The 16,702-nt window shown below is 43.3% G+C and overlaps 1 protein-coding gene and 1 long non-coding RNA gene across 5 annotated transcripts in view; one reads left to right on the top strand and one right to left on the bottom strand.

Moving 5' to 3' along the window:
- Positions 1–4,992: 4,992 nt before the first annotated feature.
- Positions 4,993–16,609, bottom strand: LOC142039680 (uncharacterized). 3 transcript variants are annotated; one of them, XR_012653018.1, is made up of 4 exons: positions 15,909–16,609; positions 14,559–14,645; positions 13,881–13,996; positions 4,993–10,242 (listed from the first exon to the last, which is right to left on the bottom strand). It is a non-coding gene; the product is annotated as an uncharacterized LOC142039680 (long non-coding RNA). The 3 variants fall into 3 exon arrangements; XR_012653016.1 differs by lacking the exon at positions 15,909–16,609 and adding an exon at positions 15,022–15,133; XR_012653014.1 differs by lacking the exon at positions 15,909–16,609 and having other exon boundaries at positions 14,559–14,683.
- The window catches only part of ZEB1 (zinc finger E-box binding homeobox 1), a 126,335-nt gene continuing 124,330 nt past the window's right edge, over positions 14,698–16,702 (top strand). The window contains exon 1 of one of the 2 annotated variants that reach the window (XM_075046411.1): positions 14,698–14,836. In XM_075046411.1, coding sequence (XP_074902512.1) covers positions 14,779–14,836 — 58 coding nt within the window. In that variant the 5' untranslated portion in view covers positions 14,698–14,778. Of the gene's footprint in view, positions 14,837–15,168; positions 15,905–16,702 lie in introns of those variants that run through there. The other variant, XM_075046404.1, reaches the window with a different exon arrangement.

The raw sequence follows: 16,702 nt of genomic DNA, 5'->3' as shown, positions 1-16,702 counted from the left end.
TTAGTCTGAAAAAAAACCCAAACAACCAAAACTTCCTAGATGATTTTAGGATGCAGCAATGTATTAAACTTGCACGTCAAAAAAATCCCAGTTCACACTGTTCATTCTTGCATTGTTCATTCTTCTGTATCTTATATAGGAGGGATACTTTCAGCACACTCTAAGTCACTTGCATATCCAATGTCATTAACCTTAACATAGTCTTCAACAAGGTTTTGAAGCTCTGCAATGTCCCTGGTCACGCTCACAGCTTGCAGCCATCACGACTTAGTTGCATACATACTCCCACCGGATTTTCTAGGTCCAACAAAGCCACAAGAACATATGTGTTTGCACTGATCCCACGCTTAAGCTCACTGCAGGAAAAGCTGCTCAGGCTTGCTCTAAGCCTGCAGTTAAATGGAAGAAGACAGGTAACCTCTAGGGCCTGGACCAATGTCCACCAGCTTCCTGGGGAGTCTTGGCAATCAACGATGGCCTTAGACCATCAGTCAGCCCCCTTGGTGTTCGGTATACAGTACACCCAGGTCTAAGAGCTGTTTCCAAAGGACGAGCAATATGTCTTATTTAAAACCTGTTAGTTTGTGAACTTATCTCCAAATACTCCCACGGGAAAACAGGGAAGTGTCAAAACCCTATATCTTAAATTATTGACATACCGAGTAACCTGTGAAGGAAAACAAACACATTTGCTCTCTTACCCTGAAAACAAAAGATTGGCACCGCTTCTGTAAATGATAGGAAGGCTGTTTTTTTACCAGTAGTAATGCAGGTTCTACACATTTTTATTTCTTAGAAGATTTTACTGATGACAGAAAAAAATAATAGGGGAGGATACATGGACAATGAAGAGCGGAAGGGATTTTTACTTCAGTGGAGCACTGAGGAAGCTTCAGAACCAGAGCCTCTGACTATGGCACGTCAATAATATCCCCATTTGGTAGCAATGGGCTGGATATTAAAACCAGACTTAATGGAGAATGGAGCTAAGATGTAGTGCTATATACTAATAATGTCAATTGATCTCCACTGATCTAGATCCCAAGATTATGTCATCTTTACACATCGCTGATATTTTTATTAATACTGTTAAAAATGTCAGTACCCAAAGAGCATTTGGTAGTGCTTTCTAGAAAAACACCTAGGAAGAAGTCAGTGAGTCAGAGGGTCATGTTTTTGTTTTTACAGCGATGCTAAAAACAAAATTCATTTATAAGAGAGAGAATAAAGTCTACGCTTCGAAGTTTTGTCTATATCAGTGAATTTTACTGGTAAAACAGGGAAGAAAAATAACTGTACAGATTCTACCAGCTAAGGCCCACTAAAGTTAAAATTGCTGAAAGGTTAAATATGTACGTATTTCTGCTGCCTTTCAGCATTTTTACTGGTGGATCAATCAAGTGTTCCTCAGTGAGCTAATTCTGTCCCTGCTTTGGAGCATGCTCGGAGTAGATGGATTTTTATTTTTTTTTGCACATCCATGTGCTAAATTTGAACAAATTTCTACTGCCTATGAATCAGCTGAGATTTTCCACAGAAAGCAGAAAAGACATCCCAAGAAGAGTGTGACTTCTTCGCCAAATTTTAAGCAAGGCGTTTAGAGCTTCTCTATATGGCCAAAATAATGTATTTTTGCTTAATTACTTTATAGATACTGATGAACAATTTGCTGAACTTCTTTCTCTTTCTCTGCTGCATCCCTCTCAAAAAAAGTCAGATTGCAGGAGATATCCAGAAAAGGAAACTCCTGCCTAATCAGTTAGAATTTAAACCAAACAACAGCTGAAATTATAGCCAACTAAAACCTGCCTCTTATAATGGAAATGTCAGGCATCCTTAATTATAGGTCACCACCAGTTCTGCCTACAACAGAGTAATTTTATTTTCATCCATAGAAATGAATGGATTTTAGGGGGGAAAAAGAGTTCCACCTATTAAATTTAAATCCAGGCTGCTCCTTCACTACTGCTCTGCTTCGGGCCAGCCGAGCAGCTACAGAATTCCCACCCCACTTGTTTGCTGTGGTTACACAGTCCTGTGTTATTTCCACTATCTCACACACAGAGCCAGAAGAACTTGGAAGATGAAAAGGCTTTTGCTTTCAAATATTTTCCTTATAAAAGCAGAAAGCTAAGCGTAATTCTATTAATGCATTATTATTTTGGAGGCACTGCTGAAGTCAGGAAATTCCAAGTCAATGCTATATTATATTCATTGTGCAGATGTACCACTTTCTATTCCTCTTTTCCTTGTTAAATATAACCTGTTGCGGCACATTTTTTATTACGGAATGTGCAGTGGGACGGTTTCTGCAGCAATGCTGGAATCACCACCCAGGGAAGATTAGTTACATCTGAAAGTGGATGGACAAAAACGAAGTGTAAAGAATGGCTGAAAGCAAGGCAGTGTGTGCCAGAAAATGAAGATCAAACTCCATTGGAGTTTCACTTCCATAGATTCAAGATACTGCTCATTTTCAGAGAATTTTCTGGGAGGTCTCCCTGATGTCCCACTGCAGGTAGCTTTGTTATTTTTTTGTAGCACTGTGTATCAAAAATTCGTACTCAAAATTCTGGGGATGATTACTAGTTCAAATATTTGGAAATTCTCCTGTTCTTTATCTGTGCTTCACTAGTTTGGAGCACTTCATTCTAAACCACTTAGGAGCATAAAGTGAGGATATTTAAAATGAGAGAGAAAACAAAACAAAACACACACACACACACACAAAACCACAAAACAACCCCCCTTGTAAAACCCCGCAAAACCAAACCCAACCCAAACCCAACCCAAGAGTTCTGACACTGACTTAAAGCCCAACCTTTCCTTCCCAGTCGCAGGTCATTAACCTGCCTCAAGGCTCTTCCTAATTGAGGAACTTTAATTACCAGCTGATGCTTTAGGAGGTCTTCCAACCTGATCTTGCTTCTTTCTTCTGCTGAACAGGGCGCTAATGGGTGCTGTCCTCAGGCTGACCGGAGGGGTGGCAGAGCCAGGCGGGGGGCAGGGGCTGACCTAAAAAACCCCTCCGTGCCCTGATCTGCTCTTGAAGCTGTTGGCTGCCAAATGCAAATCGGAAGAGTTTTCAGAAACCTCTGGTTTATGACTTCTCTAACCAAGCAGGAATTAATCACTAGAAGGCAGTTTCTTCGCTTGCCATTTCAAGCCTGTTTTTAGCCAGCACTTTGACAAAAAAGTTCTTTTGCTGGACTTTCTCCCCAAAGCACATTTTTACTTCTCCATTTGTTGCTTCTTTCTGCCTTTTCACAAGAGCTCTGCAGGCTGTATGCCAGTGACACCCACTTCCACCCATCCCTCCTTCCATCTGCACGGCCGACTCCAGACAATATCGCCTACCGTTAAGTTTTGGGTGATGGATTTATTTCAGCTGTGTCACTCCAAGAAAGTACCATAGCTGCTTTTTACTTTTTATTGCCCTTAGATGAATGAAGGGCAACTACAGGCTGATTGCTCTCAATAAGTTGCATTGAAGCACTCACATAGTGATATAAATTGTTACAAAATACTAAATACACTAAAAAAAAAAATCAGAAGCCATGTACATCAATTTAAGCAAGGAGCAATTTAAGCACCACCAGCTGTGTGTACAAAAGATACAGACAGCACTGATGCTGGCAAATCTTATAGATGTGCCCATTACAGACAGCTCTGTTGGGACTTGCTACCGATTAATCGGTCGCCCCCAAAATCCTTCTCCAGTAGGAGTCCTGCGGATGAAATCAACAGGGGTGAAGCTGGGTATGGCCTGCAGTTGCAGTTCTGGGGTGCCGTGGGTCATGGGTGTCTCCTTGTATTTTTCCTGAATATTCAAAAGAAGAAGCTATGGAAGCACTCCAGCCCTCCTGTTTCCTTCCATAACTTCCTCAGATCCTCAGCTGTAATTAGGACTCCCAAGGGAGAGTTTGTATTCACTTAATGCTGACTTGACTCAGCAGAATGTGGTGAGGCACCGGCCAAAAACCTCCTTCTGTTCATCTCAGAGTGCGCTGCTTTCCGGGGAACAGCCTCCTCTGTCTCTTCTTTAAGTGCCTTCTGCAGATTCCCACTCCAGGAACAGTTGGATAAGCGGCTCTGTCAGGTGAGGAGGGAACACGCTCCGAGTGATGGATGTGCCGCCAGCAAGCAGAGTGGCTGACAACTGGTCAGATGGACTCTGTTTAGGAAACACGTGGTTTGAGCTTGACAGAGCAGCACTACAAATTTCATAATGGAAAATGATAACAAGGAGATTGCCTTTAGACTTGTGGAATGTGATCTAATCCCTAATGGGAGAGGCACGGAGACAAACCTGACACTCTCTTCAACATCTATCTTAACCCCTAAGATGCCTTAACATATATCATAATCAACATGTCTTAATCTTTGTGTGTTTTATTATTATATTTAACTATATCATCATTATTATTAAATGACTGGTCCTTATTATTTTCTGCACAACATTAAGCCAGTAAGTTCTTAAACTCTTTGACTCTCTTTAGACAGGAAGGTTATACTCACTTAACATCTAACAGAGGAGTTTAGCTTTCATCCGATACTGCTTTGCATCTTGCTTCAATATGTTCCGATTAAATATGGCAAGCTGAAATATTCTTTCCAATACTGGAATGATGTTTTTCTTATAAAAGGATCCCAGATGGTCAGATAACAGAAGGGAGGTCTCTTACACTGAAATGAATAGTAAAAATTGGAGATTACTAGTCCCTAAAATCAAATGGCATCTTCTAATGGGAAAGACAGAAAAAAGACAGCTTCATCATCATCCTGAAACTTTATTCTCAGTCTCCAGATCAATGTCCTGATATTAATTAATACCTGTGTTTTCTTTTTGAGTTCATATCTGTAACTAGGAGGTAGGAAGGGCTCTACATAGCCTGGTGATGGATTGCGGTCCAAGGAGCACTGGATCCTCTTGAGGAAGCACGAGCCTTCCCGTGACTTCAGAAGTGATGGATCTCTGTAATGAAACAGCATGCTTACCTTTCATAAACTATCTAGGAGAATAAACGGAAAGCCATATGGCATCTCCTAAAATTAGGTATCACTTAACATAGTACCTAATTGTAAGGCCACAGAGCCTACATCTGTTGGAACTGGGCGTAGCATGAAATGTCAAATGCAGATTTAGATCCAAGTAGGACTGCAAAAGGGAAATTAAGTGGTTTTGACATTCTCTTAATTGAGGAAGGAAGAGCTTCCTGATGAGTTTGTTGAGATTCTGATGGGGAAGAGCAAAAGGTCTGGAGAAATCTGAATCTTCCCAGCAGGAAAGTGGAATAAAAAGTACTTGGAGCTTTTCTGTTACCTTCTCCCCCATGAGATATATACACCTAGCTGGTAGTTATCATTATAGTAGATACTGTTGGAACAATAAAGTCCAAATGAATCCTCAAACACTCGTCTTGGTTAAGGAATTTCCCATGTTGTGATTTTGGCTAGTTTCTCAAAGCATTTGGGAAGCCAACTCTGAAGAATGAAATGTGTCTGACATGATGTACGACCTTCCATATATGACATGTCATATAATTCAAAATCAAACATTACCATCTGCCTAGAACTGTCTTCCATGTAAATTCCAAGATTGTCTTCAGAGTGGGGCTTGCATAACCTGCATGATAGGATTTGGGAACTGTTTTGAACAAGGATGAAAGATATATTAATACATTGCTGAGTGACACATCTTCTCAAGGCACAGGAAGAGATGGGATAATGTAGCTAACATAATATGGGATAAAAATTAAAACTCTATGACTGAAAAGGGAAGCATTAATATTTCTGTTCTGTAATGTTGCCGTCCATGCTGGATATAGCTGGAGCAGCTGAAAACAACACTGATCACACAATTGGAAATGGTAACCTCTTCGGCCACTTCAAATAAATGGGAGAAAGACCGAATCTGCAGCTGCTGGTCCAATGTAGTTCCTTTAATTTGAACTACTGCTGTTTTCAGTTTGCTAATACATGGGGATTTGAACGGCAGGCTCGGCTGTGGTGGTAGTAATCTCTCGGGGAGGGATGTGGCAGGCAGATGCGGGTAGAACCAAGGGATCAGGAATCTAGGCCAAGCCCATGACTTCGTGACCTTCCTAATCTTTAAAAACAGCTTTATGTATGTGTGTGTGTATACAAACAGATGCAATACAGTAGCAATATACACCATAAGTGTTACATAGAATTGTTTTGCATATTTTTTTAATATTCTGAAAGGTAAGAAAGCTAGTGAAGAAAGGCACCCTGAGCTTTCGTGCAATAGGACATGAGATTCAGCATCGAGTAGCAAGCCAGAAAAAGAACACACAGATGAATTTACATACAATATTTCCATTTCAGTTTAGCCATGGGTTTTGCTCTAGTAAATTTGGTGATCCCTGGCTGGCTGGATACTCTGTCTAGTATTTTCTTCTATGCATGAAGAATGGCCTGTTGGCATTTCAGTCTAGGTAGTCACAGCAATGGATAGGTCTGTCTGTTTGCTTTTTTCCCTTCAGTCTTGCTCAAGTCAACAGAAAGGGTTATCCATCGCTGTACCTCAAGAAAAACAGGCTGGGAAAACAGCACCAAAACCGTTTGCTTAGGATTCATATCAGTATACATCAGTTTGAGGAGAATGGAGACCCAAGCAGTGCATATGTCCTTAAAATGCAGTTTCAGAGGCTGTAAAACTAATGTAGTGCATTACTATTCAAGAGAAATTGTGACTGTGATTTAGTCTGACTCAGATTAAGAGTAGACTGTAGTTAAAATGTCTTGAAATAGACTCTGAAAAATAGTTGTGCATAAGCTACCTTTCATAGGCGAAATTAACAGTAGTTGCAAACATAATTTTTCAGACCTTTCAGAATAAACATTTAAGCAAGCAACAATGTTAAGATAAAAACATCACAGAACCTATAAATACTATTTAGGAGCAGAACAGTCTTTATGAAGCAATCACCAACTAAAGATAAAGCAGTCTAAGGTGAAGCATGCAACTAAGTATAGTTCTGGATTCACGGTGAAGAATGCTGTTGTAGCAAGGAGCTTCTCCATTTTGCAAATTAATCTTACACCTAAAATTAGCAGTGAATCCCATGAAGCTCTTGACATTATTTAGAATAAATGGCATGGCACCAAAGTACTATTATTAATAACAATTAAGCAAATTTCTTCTGTCCTCTTCTTCAAGATGCTGCAATGAATACAAATACAAGCACACCTGGCTGCAGGAACAAACTTTGAGCTTTTGAATTATACATCTTTGCAGAATAAGGTTTTCACAGTTATCCTCTCTATGCTAAGACTGCCCAAATGTTTTATAAACATTTGGCCGGATTACAAATATTTAAAAAAGAAAAAAAGGCAGCAATTATTTTCATGCCATAACAAATGCTTTTGTTGCCTTTGGTGTTGTGTGATATATGGTACATTATGCAAAAATCCACAGAGCTGGTATGGTCTTATCAGGGAACAATGTCTAAAGATACTCAGCAAAAAAGAAACCAGTTGCAGGTGAGGCAACAAATTCTAGGACTTTTCACCCTACAAAACTGGGAATAAAAATTAGAGCAGAGAGGTGAAGTCATGTCCATAAACCCCAACAATCTCATGACAGGAAACATATCTCACTGACTGGACAGATGTCAAAAGTAAGAGGTGAGGTGGGATTTATCTCACTTACTTAACTTTAGATGCCTGTGAGGTATACCAGGCTCTACTGACTAGATCCCCACTAACTAGAAAGGCAGTCTGGAGGAACTAGCCTAGAAGTAAAATTCTACATAAGGCACCTAAGTCCCCCGCATGATCATCTACTATGGTTACTAAACAGGAATTAGTCATCGCCTGCAAGAAATCAACTGCTTCAATGAAGCAGCTACCAACAGCTACTGAAATAGGTAGTGAACCTTTTAAATAAAAATAAAATTACCTAAAACACATCAAATTTTAATTTTATTACTCCAGATAGCTTTTATATTTGCAAAACTGTGGTCAGGCAAGATCCTGCAGGCATCTAAATCCAAACAAAGCTCTACGGCTTTCAGCTTCTAGCTAATCCTAGTTACTCAGGATTTTTCAGTTAAATTCTCTGTGCACGTGAAGATCTGCTTCTGGTCATCCCTACAGCTGCCTAGCTCTTCACTCTACGTAACAACCTGCAGATCTTCAAGCTCACCTTTTCTCTGCCTGGCTGCTCTGCGGAAGCTGATTTGGGCCATTCAGAACATGCCCTGCGTGCATGAAATGTTGGGTGTAATCCATCTTTAATACGAAATCCCAGTAGTCACTGAGTTCCTCCAGGATATTAAAAACCAAGGTTTGATTCTATCCTCTAAAGAAATCTGAATCATCATCATTCACCAATGATGCCAATTCACCTTCCTAAAGACAACAATTCAGGTGGTCTTCATTGATGAATGTTGTTTCTATAAAATACTTAAAATAGCCATTCAACTAGAGAAAGATCATAACCTAACAGACAGAACATTTATCTAAGTGGTGAGAGGACTAGAGAGTATTTCAGAGTACTTCTCTTAAGATGACACAGGAGCTCTTGTCCTTCTTCCAGTACTTACACAGTTAGTCAGCGTCAATAACAGAAAATGAGAGTTCTTCAGAATATCTAAAACCCAGTGATTTAAGGTACTGCCCACCATAGACATCTCTGTTCAAACCTCCCAAGTAAGAAGAGGGAACCTAATAAAGGGAATTTTCCCTGGAATCCTTTGCTTCATGGAAACCCCTGGACCACCTGCTCTGCTTGTAACAATTGCCCTAATCCAAGCTTTTAAAACTTGGGTAAAAAAGACATTTTCTATTTGATCCCACATAAAATCTTTTTAGGCTTTTATTTCCACAGGGGAAAAACGTTTATTGTTTGGATGGATCCAAACTAGGCTTTCCTTGTTTGATCTTGCAACCAAAAATTCCTGATATGCATAGCCTTACATGACAATCATAATCCCTTTCCAATTCTTTATCAACACATGATCATTCTTGCACTGAACTGCTGTTCCCTGCTCCAGTAAACTAAACTCAGATATAATTACACTAGATTTTACACAGCTCTATAGTGCCAACAAATTTGGACTGTGCATCTGAGTTTCAAACACACTGTTGTCCATTTTAATACCACATGTTTGTATCTATCAGACAGACCCTTACCTTGCCAAACAGGAGAAATCAGACCAACTAAGCTGAGTACACCAAAGCTTCAGTTCACATCTCAGCAAATAACCATTGCAGTATCTGTGTTTCTCCTTATGGCATTGACTGATGATTTGTCGAGGTCTCTTAAGCAAAATTAGACTTTTTATTGTATTTATTTGTTTGTTTTGGTAGATTCTCATATTCTTTTCTTCTGGTTTTCTTTATGTCAAATCTGTATATTCAGAATACATACTGCAAGCTCCAAAACTATAGCAGCTCCAAAACAACAGCTTTCCTTTGTGTATTAACATTTCCTGCAGAAGTATTATGTACTTTTGTAGTGTGAAAAAAACAAAAGACAAATGAGAGATAACAAATGAATAACATCTAACATTAGAATATGTTCCAGCAATTAAAACCCCGAAATATAAATGAGAATAATATGCAATGAAATAATTAAGAAATCAATTTTAAATTGGGATTTAAAGAGCTGAGTGAGCCAGATGTACAGATATCATAACAAAGAGAATAACTCGAGACGGGAGCCAAATGAGCAATCGCACAAAACTGTGAGACAGCAAACAGCAAGAGGGCTGGGGAATAGAACTAAATCAGAAACAGAGTATAAGTTACAGAAAGAAACAAACATGAACCATATGGGAAAATATTCACAATACATTAGTGTTTAATTAGATAATATAATAGATAAGAACACTTATGCAGAGTCATCATAAACAAAGATGAATGGAAAATGTGCTACTAATAAAACCAGGTAATCTCACTGCACTACAACTGTAATTTGATCAGTCACAAGTTCAGATGTAATTTAAAACAAAAAAGAATATTTTGATACAGTATTTTGCTACTACATCTAGTAGTAGAAAATAAAATATTAAAGTAGACATTCTCAACTGAACTTCTAGGTACTTTGAAAACAAACAAAAAAAATCACAACTGTTCACAATCCAACGCTTGTACCCAAATTTGCATTCCAAATCCACTTTGAACATGCAAGATTTGCCTTTTGGATGAAGAATGTGGAATGACCTTTTCAAATTTTTCCCTTCTCTAACATCAGTTTCTGCTTGTGTGAAGGCTCTGAAACAGAAATCACATCTAAAGTTAAAATTAGCATAAGAATGGAATTGTAGGTCCTGGTTATGCTTTCGTACATTTCTTTTATACAGCATACCAACTTGACATAGGTATCAGCACAGGTTAATTGCTTTCAAGAGAAAAACAATATGCAACAAGTAGGGCAAAAGGAGAGCAAGAGAAACAAAATGGTTTTTAAGGCCTTTGTGATCTTTATAAACACTTTTTCTTAACAAGAAAGATTTTTGAAAAGTCAGTTGCATATATGCAAGTCATTATAGCTATATATAGCTATGTACACATTGATGTTTTATGGCAGTTTACATCCTTATACTTAAATCTTTCAAGCAGGTACAGCCTTCTCAAGTCATGCAAGACACGACAATTTATTAGGAATCATAGCTTCAAGCTTTAAAGGAACAAATAAATTCATGGTAAAGTACAGAAACAGAAAAAAAATTATAAGCTGAGGAAAGTGAAAAAAGGGTAATTTCTCCTGATAAATATTTACAAACGCCGCTCCAAGTGAATGTGCAACTTTCAAGTGGCTTTACCATTTTTTGGGACTGTATAATATCCAAGGGTACACCTTCAAAACTTATTAGATTCACTTGGAAGCAAAAATAGAAATTGAAAGACCATCTGGAAGGGCACTAAAACTGTATGTTGATATCTCTAAAATCCACATTTTATTCAAGATTAGTTCCTCAGCTAGCTGCAGTCAAACTGCGTATTTCTGGGTCATTGTTCTCCTGATAAACCTTTCAACTATAATTTCTATAGGGGAGCAAAAGTGTATTTCCAAAAGGGAAAAAAAATCATCAATTGAAAAGTAAATTTTAGGAACTGACATTCCAAGAAAATAAATGGAAGTGAAAATAAAGTTTCACTAATGGAAATCAGAAAAAAAAAGAAAAAAGAATCACCACAAACCAGAAATGAAACAAGAAACAATTCTCTGACTCATTTTCCACTGTAATTCTAAATTCATTCAACTAAATGAACACCATTAAATCTAGAACACTCAAGATAGGATGTGAAACTTCATTTCATAAACATGAGTAAGGAGTAGGCATACAGAGGACTGATTGCTTTTATTTAATAATACATACTCAAGAGATCATAAACCATAACACAAAATACATGACTATTTTTAAAACGGCAAAAATTGTATGTAATAATCATTAGCTGGTTTTCAAGCATCCATACTCCAGTGTGACTGCTGAAGTATTTTAATTCCTGTCTTCAGACAATGGAAATAAATTTCAAAAAAGGTGAAGTATAGCAGCTATGCAATCTGACATTTCAACTACATTATGCCTATTTAGGTTGCCTAAATCCCCACACAAATTGTGCCACTAGAGGCAAACTAATTGTTATGGATGACCACTGTCTTAGAATTCCTCCTTTAAAGAAACATATTCTCAAGCCTGCCATATTTAGGAGGAGGCAGAATATATACTGCTTTGCTGAGATTTTGCAAATTAGTACATTAATTAACTCCTGCATCCTTGACTGAAAAGTCAGATCGAAAGCTATGCACCATAAAGAAAAAGAGGATTTTTTCATTCTTGCAGCACAAAGCAGTTTAAATTACGTATACAATGTGCTCTTACATTGCAGAACACTACAAAGATAGCAGGAATTTTAACTAGTGGGTTTGCATCCAGGATTAGAAGAATGTATTAGGTCAAAACACTTCGACAGTGGCCGCATCCTTAATTGTGATGCTTTTTTAGCACAGTAAATAATGGGAACTTTGTATACGAAGATGTGAAATGCCCAGTTGCTTTGATTAAATATATCAAAATTTAAAAAACAAAAATCAAAAAACCAACCTATCCACATATGTATTTACAAGTTGTGACTGAGATGCTTTCCACAATGAGTAGTCATTGGGGTAATCGATAACTTGACGCACAAGGCTATCCTCTCCTTTTTTAGTTTCTAGACCTCTGTGGTATCAAAGATAACATACACAAAGATTGCTTTGGTTTTCTCTTCTCATTTATCAAAACTATAGCAGCGTAGAGCTACCAATGCTCCTGCCAGTTTCAGTTCTGCTCTTCAGAAACTAATGGGCAGCAAGAGTTGTCACCGGTTTCTCCCAGCTGCTTGGAAATCTCAAGAGACTAATGCTCAAACAGACACTATGGCTATTTGAAAATGAGCAATAACAAACACCAGGAGACTGTTTCCCTCCTCATTCTGTTAGGGAACATAAATTGCTCAAAATGAAGAGACAAGAATTCTTATCCAGAGGTAAAGAGTGACAAAACTCAATGAAAACAAGCTACTTGAAAGCCACTTAAAGAGGGGCCTGGAATTTTGTGGGGGCATGCAGGGGAATATTATTACAAATATATTTATAGATAGGTTATTATTTTTATTTTTGCAACTACCTCGTAAAACATGACACATTTTAAGGAACTAAAAACTTAGCATGAAAATAATATTAATATTTTCGTTAAATTCATCCACAGAATGATAAAAACATCCAAGAATTCCAAAACACCTTAAGCCCTTGTTTGCAAGTAGTTTCAGAGCCACAGGTATCTTCTGTACAAAAACTTGACGAGCAAGGATGTGGAACTATTAAAGCCAGAGAAAAACAAGATTCTGCCTTAACCCTTGCAATTGACTCACTTGAAATTTTGCTGACAAGTTTCATTTTTAACTTGTAGTTGGTTTCATGTTGCGTTCTTAGCTACCCTTGTGTTTGGGGTTCAGTACTCCCAGCTAATGCCAAATCTAATGCTTTTAAATGACTTCTGTTAGTCCATCAAACACTTTGTACTGTTTGATTTGTTACCCTTATTTAATGACTCTCAGGTAGATCCTCATTAAATTGTTGAAGTCAGCAGCCAGTTCACACTGGGTAAAGATACATCTGTAAAAACACTACACCCTAAATTTACCAGTTTTTTAGAGAGATATTAGACAAATGATTTGTACCTGTAAAGAAGGGCAACAACTGCTTTCTTGCGAGTACCCAAATCCACGACTCATGTACATTTCTAAGAGTACAATTAATTTTGAAAAAATCCCTCTAGATCTTTACCTAACTCTGCATCCATTTTAGCCCTATATCTCTTTTCTAAGCATTTCTGATCGTACTGACTTCTGGGGAAGCTTCAGATGCAAGGTCCTTCCACAAACTCCCAGCGTGCAATAGTTCGTTTTCTAGAGACAGGTTACGCCGCTTCCATGAGATGAGGCGATAGGTGACAGCGTGTGAACGTATAGCAGGCGGAGACGATGTAGAATAGCTAAAGGCCTCATATTCAGTAGTGTATCAATTACTTATTAAAAGTATCCCACTAACAGAAACGCTTTCACTGAAATTTAATTTGCTTGAATAAAAGAATTCGCCAGAAGCACAGAACCATAAATTCTACAGAATCATCCCAGGATAAGGACAAAAAAAAAAAAAGGAAAGAAAAAAGCCTAGAAACAAATGGAAAGTTACCAAACTATTTTATTGCCTGAAGTGTGAAAAGCAAGAGTAAATAAATAGTGGTAATGTTCTTAATTTTTAATACACTAAGTACGTTTCTTAAGCCCAAACGAGGCTGTTCATCAATTATCCGTGAAAAACGGGTCCCTTCCCTTTTTACTTTTTAGGGCATAGAATTTTATACCTCTTCTCCTCCTCGTAAAAGCGGGAAGTATGATTGAGGCAAGCCCCAGAACGACAGATTTCCCACACGCTGGGAGCGGCGTCGCTCCGGTCCGGCCGTTTGCTCCTCGGTGAGACCTGTAACGCAGCGTTACCGTCACGACGGGAACCGGCCCGCGCTACCACCGCTGCGCCGCCCGCCCCGGCCGGGTTACGGTAAGAGAACGGCGGGGGAAGAGAGGGCCCTGCGGCGGTGACAGCCCCATCGCTGCTCTAAGGCCGGGGGCAGGTGCCCGCCGCGGGGGCGGGCTGCGGGCTCAGCCCCGCCAGGCCCGGCCTCAGCCCCGCCGTACCTGGCGGCGGCCGCCGCCGGCGCCGGTGCCTTGCGCCCAGCGGGCCGCAGGAGCAGCGCGGCGGGAGGCACCTGGCAGCGGGCGGCAGGCGGGGGCCGGTCCCTCAACGCGGCGATGCGGGGCCGGGCCGGGCCGGGCCGGGCCGACCCCCCCCCCGCGGCCCCCGCCCCCTCGGCCCGCCCCGCCCCGCGGGGATCCCCCCCCACCCCCACCCCCGGCTGCCGCCGGCGGAGGCCCGGGGGTGGGGGGGGGAGGTGGGGGCGCGCCCTCCAGGCGGGTCGGGGGTCCCCGGGCGGCGCCGCGGCCGCCCCGCGAGCCCCCCCGGCCGCAGCCGCCGCCGCCGGTACCTGCGGCCGCAACTTTTCCCCCGCCGCCGTTCAAACGTCCTGCCGTAAAGCGCCCGTCTCCCCTGGCAACAAGGTTCCGGCCGAGCACTAGGTGTAGGAAGGTGATGTAAAAGTAAAACCACCCAGTGTCGTAAACCAGGTCCGGGGGGGAGGGGAGGGGAGGGAGGGGGGAGGGCGGGGGAGGAGGTGACTGGAGCATTTAGACACAAGCGAGAGGATCATGGCGGATGGCCCCAGGTGTAAGCGCAGGAAGCAGGCGAACCCGAGGCGCAATAACGGTCAGTCAGCCCGCGGGACAGCGGCCCGGCCGCGCTGGGGCGGCGGCGGGGCCGGGGCGGGGGCCGGGCAGAGCCGTCCCGAGCGCGGAGCGGGGCGGCGGGGGGTGTCGGGCGGGCGCGAAAGTAATTCCCCCCGCCGCTCCTCGCCGGGAGCCCGGCTCCCTCCGCACCGTTATATCCGCTACCTGGTGCCTCCCTCGCCTCGCCGCCTGCCTCCCTCCTCCGCCTAGCGGTGCCTCCGCACTCCGCCGCCTGTCCGGGACCGTTACACGCTGCCTTCCCCCACACGCCCCGCGACCGCCCCGCCGCCGCTGCGGGGAGCGGGCTCGGGCCCCCCCCCCCCCTCCGCCCCCCGCCCCGGCCGCGCCGCCGCCCTCCGGCCCGGGCGGGGACGCCGAGCCACCGCGGGGAGCGGCGGGGGAGCCTCCGGCGCCCGGCCGGCCTCGGCAGCCCCAACTCCGAAACTTGTTACCTGTGCGCCCCGGCGGAGCGGGGCCTCCCCGCCCGCCTTCCCCCCCCCCCCCCGCACCCCCTCCCGGCCCCGCGGGCGGGATCGCCCCGGGAGCGCCTCTCCGCCGGAGTTCCCCCTCGCTCGCTCGTTCGTTCGCTCAGCCGGCAGCGGGCCGGTTCCTCGCTCCCGGCCGGCGCCGCGGGGCGAGGTAGCCTTCGCCTGTCGGGGGGCGGCGGTGGGGGACGCCAGCCGTCACCGGGGGGGCGAGGTTGTGTGTGGGGGGGGGCTTCGCGCACACACACGCCCCGACACGCACCCCCGGGGAGCGCGGCTGCCGGCGGCGGGGGAGGCACCGTCGCCGCAGCGGGCAGCGATTCGCGCGGGGGCAGCGCGGCGCGGCCGCCCCGGACCGGGCCGGGCCGGCGGGAGGGGGCCGGCGCCCCCGCCGCCCGCTCGCTCGCCCGCCGCTCTCGCCGGGGAGAGTTGGTCCCCAGCGGCGCCCCGCCACCGCGCTGCCTGCCCGCCCCGGCGGGACCCGGGGCGGTGGGGAAGGGAGGGCTGCTCCCGGGCGGCGGGGGCGGGCGGCGAAGTTTCTTCCCTTCCCTCTGGCTTCGGAGGTACCTGTTTGTATAATAATGGGTGGTAACGGTTTGGCCGGGGGCCCCCGCTCCGCTCTCCGTGCGTGTGTGACCAACTGCTGCAGACTATATAAGGAATTACGTTTACGTTTCAGACTTGAGGGCTGCCGTGGGGTTGGTGGTTTTGGGTTTTTTTGTTTTGTCTGTTGTTCCCCCCCCCCCCCCCTTTTGGTACGTGTGTTACTTTAAGATGCATTTGGAAGGTACACGGCGGGGGGAATAAACGCTCGCTCGTAACACCCACTCTCTACTTATTTTCTGGAAAATGGAGAAGTAGTTAGGTTCTCGTAGCGACTCTTCGCAATAGGATGTAAAGCAGGAGATTTTGTAACCTTCCTTGGCAATTTTAGGTTTTGTGTGGCATTTCCTGTGCAGGGTCACAGATAGGAAGGCTTTCGCCTGCGATCCGAGATGTTTTCATACGCAGTGAACGGTCTCCGAAATAGATCCGAGTCACGATCGGTGCTTCTCCTCTCTAATCCTGACTGTTTTGGGCATAACGTGATGATAAATAACGGCCTTTCCAGGGGCTGACGAGATGATTTGATTGCTTTGAACTTAAGAGGGTTTTCTTATTTTTGCTTTGTGTATTTTCTAGCAAGTATTTTTGTTTGCACGCTCATGTTATTAATTCCTTGTCCTAGTGTAAATATTTATATTTAGCGCATGATTTGGCTGTGCTAAAGGTAAGTTTGGAAAGTGCTTTTCTCTTTACCTTATTAAAAATGTTGATGATCAGAGAAAGGGGCTTTTCTTGTTGCTGACGACATGTGTGTG

Source organism: Buteo buteo, chromosome 2 (genome assembly GCF_964188355.1).
Source record: "Buteo buteo chromosome 2, bButBut1.hap1.1, whole genome shotgun sequence".
Lineage (NCBI taxonomy): Eukaryota > Metazoa > Chordata > Aves > Accipitriformes > Accipitridae > Buteo > Buteo buteo.
Note: the sequence above shows the minus strand (reverse complement) of the source record. Positions and strands in the feature narration are given on the sequence as shown.